At 49.2% G+C, this 15875-nt stretch overlaps 2 protein-coding genes across 3 annotated transcripts in view; both read right to left on the bottom strand.

Moving 5' to 3' along the window:
- Positions 1-322: 322 nt before the first annotated feature.
- On the bottom strand, positions 323-4144 carry borcs5 (BLOC-1 related complex subunit 5). 2 transcript variants are annotated; one of them, XM_064319700.1, is made up of 5 exons: positions 3757-4144; positions 3104-3215; positions 2714-2857; positions 2111-2268; positions 323-1828 (listed from the first exon to the last, which is right to left on the bottom strand). In XM_064319700.1, the coding sequence occupies exons 2-5, from the start codon at positions 3159-3161 to the stop codon at positions 1601-1603; spliced, it is 588 nt and encodes a 195-aa protein (XP_064175770.1). In that variant the 5' UTR covers positions 3162-3215; positions 3757-4144; the 3' UTR covers positions 323-1600. The 2 variants fall into 2 exon arrangements, with proteins under 2 accessions (XP_064175770.1, XP_064175769.1); XM_064319699.1 differs by having other exon boundaries at positions 3666-4141.
- Positions 4145-4784: 640 nt separating this feature from the next.
- lrp6 (low density lipoprotein receptor-related protein 6) overlaps positions 4785-15875 on the bottom strand; it is a 47283-nt gene continuing 36192 nt past the window's right edge. Inside the window, 9 exon segments of the mRNA XM_064319484.1 lie at positions 4785-9123; positions 9126-9312; positions 9682-9779; positions 10180-10316; positions 10440-10670; positions 10909-11019; positions 11394-11630; positions 13505-13630; positions 13723-13932. Of these exon segments, the coding sequence (XP_064175554.1) occupies positions 9037-9123; positions 9126-9312; positions 9682-9779; positions 10180-10316; positions 10440-10670; positions 10909-11019; positions 11394-11630; positions 13505-13630; positions 13723-13932 (1424 nt within the window). The 3' untranslated portion in view covers positions 4785-9036.

Raw genomic sequence — 15875 nt, 5'->3', positions numbered from 1 at the left:
ACCATCTAGCGGCCAAAGGTTAAAGTTCACATTGAACATTTATTTGACAGTTTTGGTCAATATGCTTTACGGCTACCATTCATTTAATTTAAATAATTAAAATAAACATTTTATAAAAGACTATAAAACGTTTTGGATCAATATTAGAATATTTGTTATTTCTAAACTATTTTAAATTGATTAATGTATTTGGAAAATACTGACAGAAAACATCCTTTTAAAAACTTGTACATAGTAAAATGTAGGTTAAAAACTGAACTGCTACATACATGACTACAATAGTGAGTAAGTATTCAAAAAGAACAAACGTTTCCATGTGGTATGGATTTTCAGAATAAGAGCCTTTATTTGGTATTTATGTGGGACAAAAACTCACACTCTGAATTAATTTTCAGAACATAAACCCAAAGCGTTTTCATTAGTTTAACACCAGAACTCTGCGGGACATTTGCACCTTTTTCAAAAACTTACGACACGAAATAAAAAAGGATCCCATCATGGACATCAACTGCATTTCAAACAGCCACAGATCAGGGTCAGTTACACCATCGAGAGTTAAATTCACACATAAAGGCCCAAAAGCCACAAGTGCAGCGACAGTTAATGCCATATTTAATCCAAGCACCGATTAACGTACACGTGAAGCAGCTGTGACATACAGAACAAGGCACTCCTACTTAACCACAGATTAATAAAGATATTCATTTTCCCTGGCGAGACACGGCCGTGTGCCCAAGCGGAAACGATGGCACTCGACAGGTCTGCATCTTTGAGACGTGATATGCTTCAAATCAAACAGGTAAACTGTGCATCTCTTCATATATAAATAAATTAAAATATTTCAACCTGCCTTTTTGAAGGTGACAGCTAGCAACAGACAAACAGTTCCAATTCAATGTCTCATGTAACACCCTGAAGTGTCGTTCAGGACCGCCAAGTTCAGACACAGTTCAGCTTCGACTGATGCAGGAACAGACTCACACACATTTTGCTCTCAAAATCAGAAGAATGCTTGGCAAATTAACAAAAAAAAACAACATCCACCTGAGTGTTAAAGTTTGCAAGACCTACACATACAATGAGAAATACTGTTTTAACAAACCTTAAAAAAAAAATAAAAAAAAACATGGAATGAAAACTAATTTCAATGCTTGCATTTCTTCTCTTCACTCAAAACAGCCCCCCTGGTGCCTCTTCCCTCTGTGAAACAGCCCCAGGGGGGAAATGATGCAGCTAAGCTCCTCCCCTTTCCCCACACACTACATGGCAATCCAAGATGTAATTTGGAGATGCAAACGGCTCATGGCGTTCCCCACAACATGATTCCGGGCAATTTGCCAGCACGTTATTGCCCAAGACTGTGTTTGCCAATCCCCTCACGCACAGCGAGACAGGACAGCACGGCACCCACACCAGTGAGATTCCACCCCATTTTTAGTGAGGAAAAAAAGTAAAAAACAAAAAAAAGCTAAACAAAAATAAATAAATAAACAGTGGGCAGCAAGACCTGGGTTGGTGGCAGGCGAAACTCCCTGAGTGATGGGGGCGGAGCTGCCTGCAGAGGAGCAAAGCTGATTGGTTGAGGGTCAGGGGGGCGGGCCTACTTAGCCTCACTCTCAGGCTTCATGCTGAAGGGCTCCAGCCTCTCGCTCTCGGGCAGCAGGTTGTTGAGTCTGTCCATCAGAGGCACGGTCTGGTCGATGCCCATCTGGATGCGCCGCAGGATCATGGACATCTCGTTCACCTTCTGGATCTGCTCGGCGTACTTGGCGAAGCGCTTCTGCCTCTCCTGCATGATGCTGAACAGCGTCTCCACCGACAGGTCCATCTGTGGCCAAAGAGAGAAACCCCCATCGCTAAAGTCAAGGCTAGCACAAAATACAAATATACTTTTTTTTGCAGGTGTGCACTAAAAACAAAAGCGTTTTGTAATGAAAAAAGAGACACCAGCACATTTCAAGTAACCAGCTGAAAGTATCCCATTCATTTGTCTGGGCTTCTCTGACCACGTGTACCATCAATGAATAGCCAGCTGCAGGATCTAGCTGAAGAAGAGTCCAGTCATAAGCACGGTCCGTCTCTTATCCCCCCCCACCCCCCCCCCACCCACCTCTTTGATCCTCTTAACCAGGGCGTTCTGGTCGAAGGCCACGGCCTCGGCGCACTGGTGCAGGTGGTCCTGGTACCGCAGGCAGAGCTGCAGCACCTGCACAGAGTCCAGCTTCTCCAGGCGACCGCTGCTAGGAGATGTCTGTCCGCTCAGAACACCTGCCACACAACACAACACACCTGGGTTCACTTCTCCCAAACACAACCGGGTTCATTTCTCCCAGGGGACGCGTCAGTTACAGTAAGGCCGACATTAAACAGTCTCATGCGCTTGCTTGCATACAAACACAGGCTATTACATAAATATGATGTCATATCTGTATCAACACACACGCAAAATATTAATATGAAAATGTGCCCACATATGCATGTGGGTTAGATCTCATCAGTAAATCAGAGACAGGTACAAGCACGCATGCGCACCCTAGTCAGACTGAAGTCAGTCTCTCTCACACACACGAAGAGGCGACCGGGTCATATTGCGCGTAAACATGGATGGACAGTATAAGGGGGCAAACGTCTGGGTTTGGCTGCCAGGTAGTTGGTCAGGCTGGAAGGGCACAAATGTTAATCACGCTAATCACTTCCCCCCCTTCCAGGGCACCTTTCAATAGCGGCTGGAAGGTCGGTATCTCCTGAAGCTTGATGACATCGGGGTCGTTGTGAATGTTTCGCAAGGACTGCGTTCCTGGAGCCACCACAACAATGTCGTCCATTTTGGCTTTCTGTTTCGCTGGGGAGGGCACCACTGCAACAGTCAGAGAATTTAATTTAGTTTAGTGTAGCTAAATTTCATGCAATGTTGCTCAAATTTAAGCGTGCAAATAAAGAACCTTCTTGATCTATTCAAATGCAGTGGCGTCCTTACTCATAAACGAATGACGTTAAATGATTTCAAATGGGAAGTGATGAAGTTGACTTCACATCCAACACAGTTTACCATCACCTAGAAAATCAAATCGCAACATGCAATCAAGAATAAAAGAACTTGGACCTGCAGTGCTGTAATCGGAATGCTTATGTTCCGAATCACCACTTTGCTCCGCTCCCATCGTGAATATTTAACGTTAACGACTCAAAATCCCGATTCCAAGTCAAGCCTCCACCTGCAACACACAATGCAGACATCAACAAAGAATAAAGACCCAACGTTGACAAAAGTAACAAAACCTTCCATCGGTGATCTTTGCGATTCCAAAGCAGTTGGTTAGGTAACGGTGTCACCTCAATAAACAAAGTCTACCACTGCTAACCTAATGTCTGGACAATTAATGCAAGCGTGCTTTCGGTTATTAGCAGGCTTGCTAATTTATCAACAACCGGCTGTGTTATGTAGCTAGCAAACTGCTTACAGCAATATATTGTTTGCTAGGTAACTAGGAGTCACAGACAGAGTGCATATATATGCTTGAAGAATAACTGTTTTCGGTTGACAGTGATATATGCATCAAAAACCAATATAACAAAAGTATTCCGAAATTAAACTGGACTAGTTAATTGCTAGCGATTTAGCCATCCAGACGTAATATGGCAGATATGACATGTAAAGCCCATACCGTATTTTGAAACGTCCTCTTTGTTTAATCGTTTAAATCTGTTTCTTGTTCAGTTGTTCTAAAAAAATGAAGTGTAAAGTATTGCCTTTACCAAAACATCCTCCATGCCAAAAGATGTCAGCTGGATTATTTACTTCCGGGTCGGATTAAAATGTAACGTAAACAATGTAAATGAATCAACGTGATTACAAAACAATCACTGTTTAGGCATGTTAGAAAATGTGTAAAGTGTGTGAATCCGGTTTAATAATTCACAGCCATTAATTTTTTTTATAAAAACGCGTATGTTAGCTAACTTAGCCACCAAATGTAAGATAAATAAAATGGCCGAAAAAAATCAATGTGCCATTTAGTCTCCACACAATATATTTTCCGATGACCCAAAACTCCACGTACCCAAAAAGCCTTCAACTAACAAGGATATCCTATTTTTTTAAGCAGCGAACCTTAAATTGCACACAAGTTAAACCCAACAGAAGCAAGCCAAAATCCATGCAATTATACCGAATTTATCCACCAGGTAGCGCACAAAGAACATACATGCAATGCATTCTTCTGTGACTGCCGTGTTCGGAGATGGACCATTTCACAATACAGCCATAGATTCTACAAATATAAAAAATGTATTATTGCCAGGCAAACGCAGGTAGATGACTGGGATCGCATTTTTCACTGAGCCTGCTCGTCTGGCATTTAACGGAGCTATTGAGTCAGCATGGACCAAAATCCCTAAGGAATGTTTCCAGTATCTTGTTTAACCCATACAGAAAAGGATTCAGGCTGTTCTGAGGAAAAACCGGGTCCTGTCTGGTACTGGACAGGTGTACCTATTGGCCGGTCAGTGTATTTCCCTTATATTTGGAACCAAAGTGTTTATTTTTGACATTCACATTGAAGCAGTTTTTATGTCATAAGGGGGTGTGGGTTACTGTGTGACGGATTGTGATATATTTTTAGCATCATAGGGCTGTGTTATTAAAATGCCATGTCCCAGCTTGTAGGCATCGGGTAAGGATTGATCTCACAGACATGACTACTCAGTGAAGCATCTATAACCAAGCAAAACAAATAAAATAAAAATCATGCTTATGATCAAAGTAAATACGACCCAGACAACGCTTAAAATTTCACTCAGTTTTATTATAAAAATCAACATTTCATTTGTTACAACAGCTTATAATAGTTATTGAATGGGCTGTACAGGTCTGTTTTATACACCGTTTTACATGTCAAGCAATCCATTTACAAAAAGTAGCATTAGTGGGGAAAAATGGACATGACTAACCAAATGTTGGTCATCTTGAATACATCCTTGCAAAGCACCATGATATCAAAATGGATGAAAAAAAAAAAACCCTACAGTTTACAAGACCATTTTTCCATCTCCCACCCACCCCCCCCCCCATCTTAGTTCTCCAAGACTATGGAGCCAAAAGTGCTTTTACTAACTACCCATAGCAATCCCATCCATTACCACCAGTCATCTTTCCTACCAGTTCCATCACAAGGTGAACGCTCACTAAAAACATTTTATTTGCATTTTCGCAGTCTATTCTATCGGTTTGCCTCACAAAAGCAATGTTTAATGCAAAACATTACATATCACAACTGGCAAAACCAATACCATTAGTTGAAAAAAGAGCATTCCTTTACTTCCAACTTTTTGAAAGAACAATGCCAACTATGAGTGATAGATCATTTGTGTAACAGTATGTTTGTCTAATTTCCCATGCTGTTGCAGCCAATGAAACTCCAGTTCCTTTGGTTTCCTGTTTTAAACTTCCTTTGCACCACTTTCCTCATTACGGCTACACTACAGCTAGTCTGAGCATCCCATGCCAGTCTCCTGTCTATCCACATAGTTTCAAATGTTAGAAATTGGCACTTGTGTAAAATGCCAAGATGAACACACACACACTTGCACACACGCACACAACCACACAAACACGCACCATGCACACACACACACACAATCTGCAACATAGCAAGGAAATCTGCTGAAAAAAGTAGTTTTGGATAATGATTTTTTTTCCCCAACTGTGTAACGTTTGTTATACCGATAACTAGCAAAAAAGTACCATAAAGTGCAATCAAGAATGAGAACATCAGCTAAAAATGCTGGTTTAGCCCACAGGCAGCGGTACATTAAAGACCAGTGAGATAGTGGAGCCCCCTGCAGCCCGTTACAGGGAGTGCGCTCACTTAAAGGGACTCACATGTACGGAGGACGCAGTCAGACGGCAGTGGATTCTGTTCAACTGTGCTGGTGAAAACCCCACACGATTGGCTAATGATTGTTCGCACACTTCTTTGTTCACTGAGGGCCAGCGGCAACGCACGTTTCACAGCACATCCAATGGGAAGGCCGCAAAAACACAGCAGCCATCCCACAGGACAGCAGGAAGGGAGGGAGGGGCGGGAGGGGGTGTCCCGTCCCGAACACGAGTCCCGTAGCGTAGCCATCGTCAGCCGCCAGCCACTACAGTGATTTCAACCTGATCTGCTGCGGAGAGCAAAGTGGTTTGATTGGCAGTCAGGTCAGTGATTGACAGCAGAAGGCAACCGCACCCATAAGGGGGATCAGGAAGCCATCAGCTGTAATATTCTAAAATGGCCTCCGAAAAAAAACTGGGGGGTTGGAAGGGGTGGTTAAGGCTGAACGATTTTACATCAACACACACCGTGCCATGGAGATGCTACTGAATTGCAATAATCTGACGCTGAGGTATGTTCTTATGAGTGGAAAAAGAGGGGGAAAACACAATACAAAGGTAAGACCTGTTAAAGCAGAGGACTGCAGGTAAAGAGTCTGTCCTGATGTTGCGGGTGTGTAATCAGGTGAGATTCCTACTCTGACTGCAGGAAGAGGTGAATGTAGTTCTATTTGAGAGAGCAGTTATTCCAGGACAGGTAAATAACTACATGCAGCAGCAAGCGCTGGAAGTGTAGCTGTCCAGACAGGTGAAATGTTTGAGAAAGGTACAGTTCATCTGCCAGGACATCGTACACAGTCACAGTAAACTATTAAAATATATCAGTATTGGTGTGGAACACCCCCTGTCCTGGCAAAACGTGTGTATGTGTGTGTTTGGACAGTGTGTGCAATAACCACCCAACTGCTTTTAGGAGCAATTCAGGTGCTGATATGATGTCCGAGAGTTTAAATTAGATTCTGAAAATGGAATTTTGCATGATGTCAAAGTGACTTTACAAAACTACCAGTCACCAGAAAACAACTCAACTGACCGCAGAGATACTGCCCTTGTAATATCTCTAGTCTTCACTGTTAAAGTGGCCAACCTGAACTCGTATTTTTGTCTGGAAAGGACAGCTTAAAAAAAGAGTGCAGAGCAGGACTGGAGAAATGCAAAAAAAAAAAATGAAACAGACACTGACAGTGACTGAGAGAGATTATTAGTGACCTTTGCACTTCAAATCGAACAAATTATTATTTGGCACTGAAGTGTAGAGAAAATAACTGCACACACAAACGGTGTATAAAAATATTTCTCAATCAAGGAAATGTTAAGGGTGGTTACTGTGTCGAGGCAGAAAATAAAACAAGGATACCTGGATATCTATTTTTTTTCTCCCAAATTGTCGGTCTTAAGATTGTCTCCATACTTTCAGACAAACGTGATAGAAAAATAGCACAAGGCATATACTGTAAGAACGTACATGGAAAAAGTACTGCAAGGACATAACTGTTAGATTTTACAGTAAACTAATACAAGATTTCATTATAGCTTATAAATATGATATCTACACAATACATGGTACAAAAATATTGAAAATATTTTGCGGGCACTGGATTTAAAAATTTGATTAAAAACAGTTTTAAAAGGGGTCAGGCACGATAGCTTGTCCTTGGTTGAACGAAGTCTTCTGCCCCCCTAACGGGGGACGTAGCTACAGAGACTGCTTGTGGCAAACGGGGTTGAGAAAGCCAAGCGATGCCGCGTGAGATGCAATGATACTTTGGGTCTTGGTTCCTCCAAACGGATTCAGTCCACAGTTGCAGTCTGGCATTCAAAAAGAGAAGAGGAGGAAAAAAAAAAAAAAATAGAAGGATTTAAAAAATCCATTTTGGTTAACTGCTCTAAACGTACCGAGTCCGTAGAGGATGAGTTATAAGGACCTTTGTGTGCTGAGGGATACAGGGTCATGTGACCAAACGTCTGCTGTTGGGTCTGTGCTGTCTGTCCTGGGACTGAGGGGCAGCTGGCGTTTGGGAGGTGTTGTGCTGGTAGTGGGGGGTTGGGGTTGGGGTTGGGGCGGAGGTTGTGCCCCCTCTGCAGTCCCGTTTGTCTGAATGTAGGGCGTCCTCCACTCAGGTAGATCAGAGAAAGACTGCTGCGGAGGGTCTTACTGTAAACAAGCCTTAGTGTGTGTGTGTGTGTGTGTGTGTGTGTGTGTGAGAGAGAGTGTGTGTGTTCACGTATGTGAGTGCAAGTGTGTGTGTGTGTGTGTGTTCATGTATGTGAGTGCAAGTGTGTGTGTGTGTGTGTGTGTGTGTTTGGGGGGGGGGGGGGTTTAGCGCAAGAGCTGGTCATCAAACCTATCCCATCCATTATTGCTTCAACAACTTGCTTGTCAGGAAGGCTTCCTGCAGCACACCATCACTCCATATGACGTCTCCTTTTAATGTTATTCCAGTTGAATCTTACTCCAGGGGTGCGGACCGTCCCAACACAGAGAGAGGTTTAAAAACAAAACAAACAAAAAAAACTGTCCATCCCTTCCCAACCTTTAAGGTCAACGTGCAGCGAGCGGACCGCCTGGGCGGGCTCAACCACTGACTGACAGGGAGGGGGCGGGGCTTAGAGCTCTGTGGTGACCCGCGCCTGTCCGTCACCTCCAGCAGGTACACAGCACGCCCCCCCCCCCCCAGTCGAACCCTCCTTCTTCACGTACGGCAAACTTGGTTTTTTTGGCATCGGATAAAGGTCCCATTCCTCAATCTTTCATCCTCCCCCTCCCTCGCCCGGTTTCTATGAAGGTAGTTGTTTTATCTCCTGGGTTAAGGCAATGTATTTTTGTTGGTGATGATTTCATAAAACTTTTTTTTTTTCTTTCTTTAAAAATGTACAAATTTCTTTTTTTTAATACAAACTTCTATGGCACAACCAGAAGATGTGGTATAGAAAATATATAAATATTTTTTTTCTTTAACTGTACAAATGTTCCACAGCTCTTCCTGGCCCCGCCCCTTTCCTTTATAACTTTTTTCATACTGTACAGAATCCCCACATTCTTCGCCCTCCTCTTCAAATGTCTCTCTCACTCTCTTTTTTCTTTTTTGTAATTATGCACAATTGATATTTACAGAGAGGGGAGGAGCCTGGGGGGGAGGCGGGGCAGTGGGCGGGGCTCAGGAGGAGTCCGTGCAGGGGGAGGGGGGCGGGGGGTAGAGGTGATGGGAGTAGCTGCGCTCTGTGAAGGGGGAGGGGGGCAGCTTTCGCAGTTCTCCTCGGCCGAGAGGTACTGGCTGCGGGGGGTGGGGGGCGGGGGGAAGGGCTCTGAGTCGTAGTTGAGGTCGCTGGCGTAGCCCTTGGCGACGGGCGCCACGCGGCGGCCGGGCGTGTAGTCACTGTCGCACACGTCCGTGCTGCAGGGCGTGGTGGGCGGGGCAAAGTGCCGGTAGCTGCTTAGTGGGCGGACGCAAACGGTCAGTCCCAAATCGCAGCAGGAACTACAAAAACAACCAGGGTCAGTCCCTAAATCAGCAGCACAGACACTTACATCACCAACTACAAACCAGGGTCAGTCCCAAATTCAGCATAGAGACCTGCATCACCAACTACAAACCAGGGTCAGTCTCTAATACAAATAAGGACACAAGTCAAACAACTCTAAAGGGCTTCCTGCTTCTTCTGCTCTCTCTCAAGTAAAGAAGCTGTGACTGAGTGCTTTAGGAACATATCTGAAGGCCTGGGCTGCAGTTTGACCCCATTCCATCCCACCAGAAGTCCTACTTTGAGAATGAGATGCTTTGTGAATAAGGACTGGACTGTACCTGTAGGAGCGGTGGGTGGAGGGGCTGTTGGAGGAGTAGCCGAACTCCATGGTGTAGTGGGACCTCTCTGTGGCGGGGGACGGGGGCGGGTTCAGGATCTGCAGCAGGAGAGGAGAGGGTATGAGCGCGTGTGTGTGTGTGTGTGAGAGAGAGAGTGTGTGTATGAGTGTGTGTATGTGTGTGTGTGAGAGAGTGTGTGTGTATGAGTGTGTGTATGTGTGTGTCAGTGTGTGAGACTGTGTGTCAGTGTGTGAGACTGTGTGTGTGTGTGTGTGTGTCAGTGTGTGAGACTGTGTGTATGTGTGTGTGTGTGTGTGTCAGTGTGAGAGAGTGTGTGTATGAGCGTGTGTGTGAGAGTGTGTGTATGTGTGTGTGTGTGTGTGTGTGTGTGAGACTGTGTGTATGAGCGTGTGTGTCAGTGTGTGAGACTGTGTGTATGTGTGTGTGTGTGTGTGTGTGTGTGTGTGTGAGACTGTGTGTATGTGCGCACACACTCACCGGGGGGAAGTAGGTGCCCTTGGTGCTGGAGGAGCTGCTGGAGGACGCGCCGGTCACATGGGCGCGGTCGTAGGGGGGGCCGCTGCTCCCGCCCATGATGCTGAGGGAGCTGATGACCGACTTCCCGCGGGACATGCCTGGGGAGGGACAGAGGCCAGCGTGAGCGCGGGGGGGGGGAGGGGGGCTGGGGGGGCGGAGTGGGGCTAGGCCGGGGGCTGGGGAGCGAGCGGACAGGGGTGGGGGGGGCAGGGGGGGCTCACCTGGCAGGGACCCCGACAGAGAGCTGGGGTGCGGCACGTATCCCAGGGGCACGGAGGAGGGCCCGTGCACCACGAAGTCGTTGGTCATGGTCTCCCCTTCGTCCTTCATGTGCGGGCACAGCACCCGCTGGCACACGAAGTAAATGGCGCCCACCAAGAAGAGCGCCAGGATCACCCCGATGATGGAGCCGATGGTGTTGGTGGGCTGGGCCGACGGCTCCTCCGTGGAGTCTGGAGGGGAGGGGGCAAGATGACATCATCAACAACAAACCCACCCCGGAAATTTCACCGAAGCCATTTTGGCCAAGCACCACGCTCAAGCGGCCAACAGCAGTGCCGCAGCTGGGGATCGAACCCGCAACTCTTCAGTTACAATACAATGTTTCTATGGACGCTTCTCTAATACACCGACATGACGACAGAGGAAATAATTCAGATGAGACAGAAAGGCATTCTGAGCTCCACTCACAGCAGCCCAGCTCGTCGGAGTTGTCGGAGCAGTCCGTGTTGTGGTCGCACTTCTTGTGTTTCCCGATGCACTGGCCGTTCGCACATCTGATCTGGTCAGGCGGGCACCGAACTGCATGAATGAATAAAGCAGTGCTTACACACCAGGTTTTACGGCAAATGAGAACTACACCAAGGGGAAAGAGCCTAGTGGTACCGCTACACCAGGTTTTATGGTAATTGAGAACTACACCAAGGGGAAAGGGCCCAGTGGTACCTCTACACCAGGTTTTACGGTAAATGAGAACTACACCAAGGGGAAAGGACCTAGTGGTACCTCTACACCAGGTTTTATGGTAAATGAGAACTACACCAAGGGAAAAGGACCTAGTGGTACCTCTACACCAGGTTTACGGTAAGTGGCCACTCCAGCCAGAGCTCTGATTCTCCAGTAAACAGAAAGGGGGAGGTTCCTGCGGCGGTTAGCGGTTAGCGGTGAGCGGTTACCTTCGCACTTGTTCTCGTCGGAGCGGTCCTGGCAGTTGACCTCGCCGTTGCAGCGCAGGGTCATGTCGACGCACTGCCGGCTGTCGCACTGGAACTCGGAGTAGGAGCAGACGGGGCAGTCCCGCTCGTCGCTGCCGTCGTCGCACTCGGGGTAGCCGTCGCAGCGCCACGCCTGCGGGATGCAGTCCACCTCCCCCGAGGCGCAGGAGAACTGCTCCGGAGAGCAGGTGGGGGGCTCTGGGGGGGAACACCGAGGGGAGGGACGTCAGGGACCAGGGATCGCAGCGTGGGACGGGGTGCACACGGACACCCCTGAGAGCTTTAAAGCCACACGGGTCACAGTCGCAGATCGTTTGTGGTCCCTTTTAACACCACCGACTCATTTGAGTCACTGATTGGCTAAAGAGTCCATACACCTTGTCCTCAAGGCCTGAAATGGCTTCTGATGGAAAGAAAACTACAAATACCAGCAGACACAGCAGCCCTCCAGGTTTGACACCCCAGTCAAAAAAAGTAACTTTTTAAAAACTAATTGGATGCAGCTCTTTAATAATTAAACCAAACCTCATTAATCATGCTCTAATAGCTGTTGGGGAGCCAATATATATTTTAACATTTTTTTAAACCCACGTTTAAATTTCTGGCTAAATACAGGTTATAGGCGCCGTTAAGTAACACTTGTTTTGTGGGATCACTACTTAAACAGAAATACACTTCTGCTTTGGCTGTGCAAACGCCTGCGCGCTTGTAAGAGCGTGTATGCAGGGGCCATCTTGGCTCGGGCCGGGTCCCAGTCGACGGCTCGGGCCACAGACAGCACTTCAGCGCTCGCTGCTCTTTTACAGACATCTGCTGCGGTGGCGAGCGGGCTCGCCGTGATTAAAGCCAGCCAATCACAAAGGGCCGCGCAGAGACACGCAGAAACCCGCGCGAGACTAAACACTTTAATCTCCCGCCCGCCGCCCCCCAGCGAGCCTCTTCACCCAGCGCTGCTGAGGCACAGTCACGCTGAGCACAGCACAGAGAGCGCGCTGAGCACGAGCACAGCGAGCCACAGCCTGCACAGACGAGCGCTGCACAGTCACGCTGAGCACAGCACAGAGAGCGCTGCTGACACAGTCACCGACAGAAGAGACAGCAGCAGTCACGTGAGCAGCACAGAAGCGCTGCTGAGGCACAGTCACGCTGAGCACAGCACAGAGAGCGCTGCTGAGGCACAGTCACGCTGAGCACAGCACAGAGAGCGCTGCTGAGGCACAGTCACGCTGAGCACAGCACAGAGAGCGCTGCTGAGGCACAGTCACGCTGAGCACAGCACAGAGAACGCTGCTGAGGCACAGTCACGCTGAGCACAGCACAGAGAGCGCTGCTGAGGCACAGTCACGCTGAGCACAGCACAGAGAGCGCTGCTGAGGCACAGTCACGCTGAGCACAGCACAGAGAGCGCTGCTGAGGCACAGTCACGCTGAGCACAGCACAGAGAGCGCTGCTGAGGCACAGTCACGCTGAGCACAGCACAGAGAGCGCTGCACAGTCACGCTGAGCACAGCACAGAGAACGCTGCACAGTCACGCTGAGCATAGCACAGAGAGCGCTGCTGATACACAGTCACGCTGAGCACAGCACAGAGAGCGCTGCTGAGGCACAGTCACGCTGAGCACAGCACAGAGAGCGCTGCTGAGGCACAGTCACGCTGGAGCACGCACAGAGAGCGCTGCTGAGGCACAGTCACGCTGAGAGCACAGACTGCGAGAGCGCCGCTGAGGGCACAGTCACGCTGAGCATAGCACAAAGAGCGCTGCTGAGGCACAGTCCGCTGAGCACAGCGCAGAGAGGCTGCAAGTCACGCTGAGCACAGCACAAGAGCGCTGTGAGGCACAGTCACGCTGAGCGCAGCACAGAGAGCGTGCTGAGCACAGTCACGCTGAGCACAGCACAGAGAGCGCCGCTGAGGCACAGTCACGCTGAGCACAGCACAGAGAACGCTGCTGAGGCACAGTCACGCTGAGCACAGCACAGAGAGCGCTGCTGAGGCACAGTCACGCTGAGCACAGCACAGCATCCCAAGGGGGCGGGCTTCACTGTAAGAGATGCAAGGGGGCGGGGCTTACCGCCGCAGGAGAGCTCGTCCTGCAGCAGCACCAGGTGGACCGGACAGGAGCAGCGCGTGGTGCCGTCGCCCTTGACGATGCAGATGTGCGAGCAGCCGCCGTTGTCGGAGGTGCAGGGGTGCTTGTCTAGGGGAAACGGAGGAGAGAGAACGTGAGTGACGAGACCCTCTCTCCGGGGCGGGGCGGTTAGCAGGCAGGGAACGCGCGCGGTGGCTCACTGTAGTCGGCCAGGTCGATCTCGCGCACGGCGTGGATGTCGCTCAGCGAGGCGATGCGCGCCTGGATCTTGGTCCGCCCCTCGCGCGTGGTCTTGTCGATGCGCTCGATCATCTGCTGCTGCCGGTCGATCCAGTACAGGTGGCTGCCGAACACCGTCAGCCCCACCGGCTGCAGGATGTTGGAGTCCTCGATCACGATCCGGTTGGCCCCTGCGGCACAGAAGGGGGGGGGGGGGAGGAGGGGTCATTAACGGAGGGCAGACCGGCCAATGCGGGGACGAGAATTTTAAGGAAGGAAGGGCGGTTTTTTAGATAAGGGGGGGAAAGTGACAGTCGCTGATTGGTCGAAAAATCACAAGTACATTATGGTACAAGTTGTAACAATCGCAGGTACAGCTGCTGAACTTAAAAAAAAGGTGTGGCATGAAAGGGGGAGGCCTCACTGTGCAGACGTGCGCACGTGTCTGTGTACGTGCACAACTACCCAATTATCAAAATATGCTGAAATCTGATACAACTACTTGGAAAAAAGTGGAATTTTATTTTTTTTAGAGATCCAGACTAAAATATTTAGAGTCTAGACATACTTCACATTCGTAATATCTCAGTGAAAGATTTACGCGTTCCTTTGGGGTCAATTCTGACCAAAACAAACGAAGGAAGAGTCTGGAGACGGCCAGTGGAGTCGCACTCTGACTTCACAGGATCTTCTGCGGAGAGGTTTTTTTGGGGGGGGGGCAGGGTGCAAATGTATCGCTGGTTAGAAGGCGGCCTCTGAGCCAAACTCCTTTTCCGGAGGGGGTTGTGGTATGGGGGGGGGGGGCGGTGGGTTAAAAATCCTCCCAGCCAAGAACACCCCCAACCACCACATCCCGTTGCTGCTATTTACAGCAGAGCGGTGGACACACATCTGCTGGAGAGACTGATGACAGCCACCCGCATCACGGCCCCCGTCAGCCTAAATTTAGCCACCGCCCGGCTGGCCAATGGCGTGCCAGGATGCCGCGGCTGATCGGATAGATGGGATCCTCCATTTGTTACTTCTTTTTTTTAGCCGTTCGATCGGCTGAAAGCCCAAAGCAGACTGGGCCTCACTTCAGGACCAGGAGTGCGCAGAGTAATCATTTGGGGACTGTTTGTGTTACTCAGGAGTCACCCATAACCCCCCCGCCCCCGCTCTCCCCCCCCCGCCCCGCTCCCCCGCCCGCTCGCTCCCCCCCCCCCCCCCCCCCGCCCGCTCTCCCCCCCCGCCCCGCCTCCTCCCCCGCCCGCCTCCTCCCCCCCCGCTTCTCCCCGCCCGCCTCTCCCCCCGCCCGCCTCCTCCCCCGCCCCGCTCCGACCGGAACGGTGGGCATTCCGCATTCCGTCGGGAGCGTGTGGGGCGCTGGGGAGGCGCTGGAATGTGCTGAGTGTCAGCTCCACTTCACTGCACACACAGCTGCCTGCCGGCCAATCAGAGCACGGGAAAAGGCACCCGCCCCCTCTGATTGGCCTACGCAGCCCCATGATGTCACCTCATTGGTGCCCGCTTCAAAATCTTCAGGGGCCGGGTCCCCAAGAAGGAGAAGATGTTGGCAAAACTGAAACAAGCCTAAAAACATGGGCTATTTCTCCTTACAGTTTGGTGCTGGAGACAAAAACAAGACCCATCCCAAAAAAGCCCTTCCCCCTCTAAACATTCACTGGGAAAAATAGAAAGGGAGAAAAAAACATGAATTTTCCACCACTAACGTTTTGGTTTTGTACAACCCCATGGAAAAACTTGAAATGACAATCAGCACATGGTCCAAACAGCACTGTTAAAAGAGGTTTCTTGTGTGTTTAAAATAAAAGGGAAAAAAAGTACAAACCTCACAAAAGCGGTAAACAGCACTTGGAAATAAGCAGCTGTGTTTGTTTACTGGGCACCGAGAGCAGCTGAGCTAGCATTTGGGGGCTATCCCACAATGCCCTGCACATGACGAGAACCAGTCCAGGAGACGTGACAAAACTCAAAGCCCAGCACAGTCCCAGCTCTGGGGGCTTAGCACTCACACGTTTTGGTTTGTCTGTTTTTATCCTCGCTTTCCCCCAACATTTTCCTGCCCAGCTGGGCTAGTCAACGTATTTTTAAAACTTCATTCTGCGGCCTTGGTGGTGAGAGGGGTAGGGGG

Source organism: Anguilla rostrata, chromosome 19 (genome assembly GCF_018555375.3).
Source record: "Anguilla rostrata isolate EN2019 chromosome 19, ASM1855537v3, whole genome shotgun sequence".
In the NCBI taxonomy this organism is placed as follows: Eukaryota; Metazoa; Chordata; class Actinopteri; order Anguilliformes; family Anguillidae; genus Anguilla; species Anguilla rostrata.
Note: the sequence above shows the minus strand (reverse complement) of the source record. Positions and strands in the feature narration are given on the sequence as shown.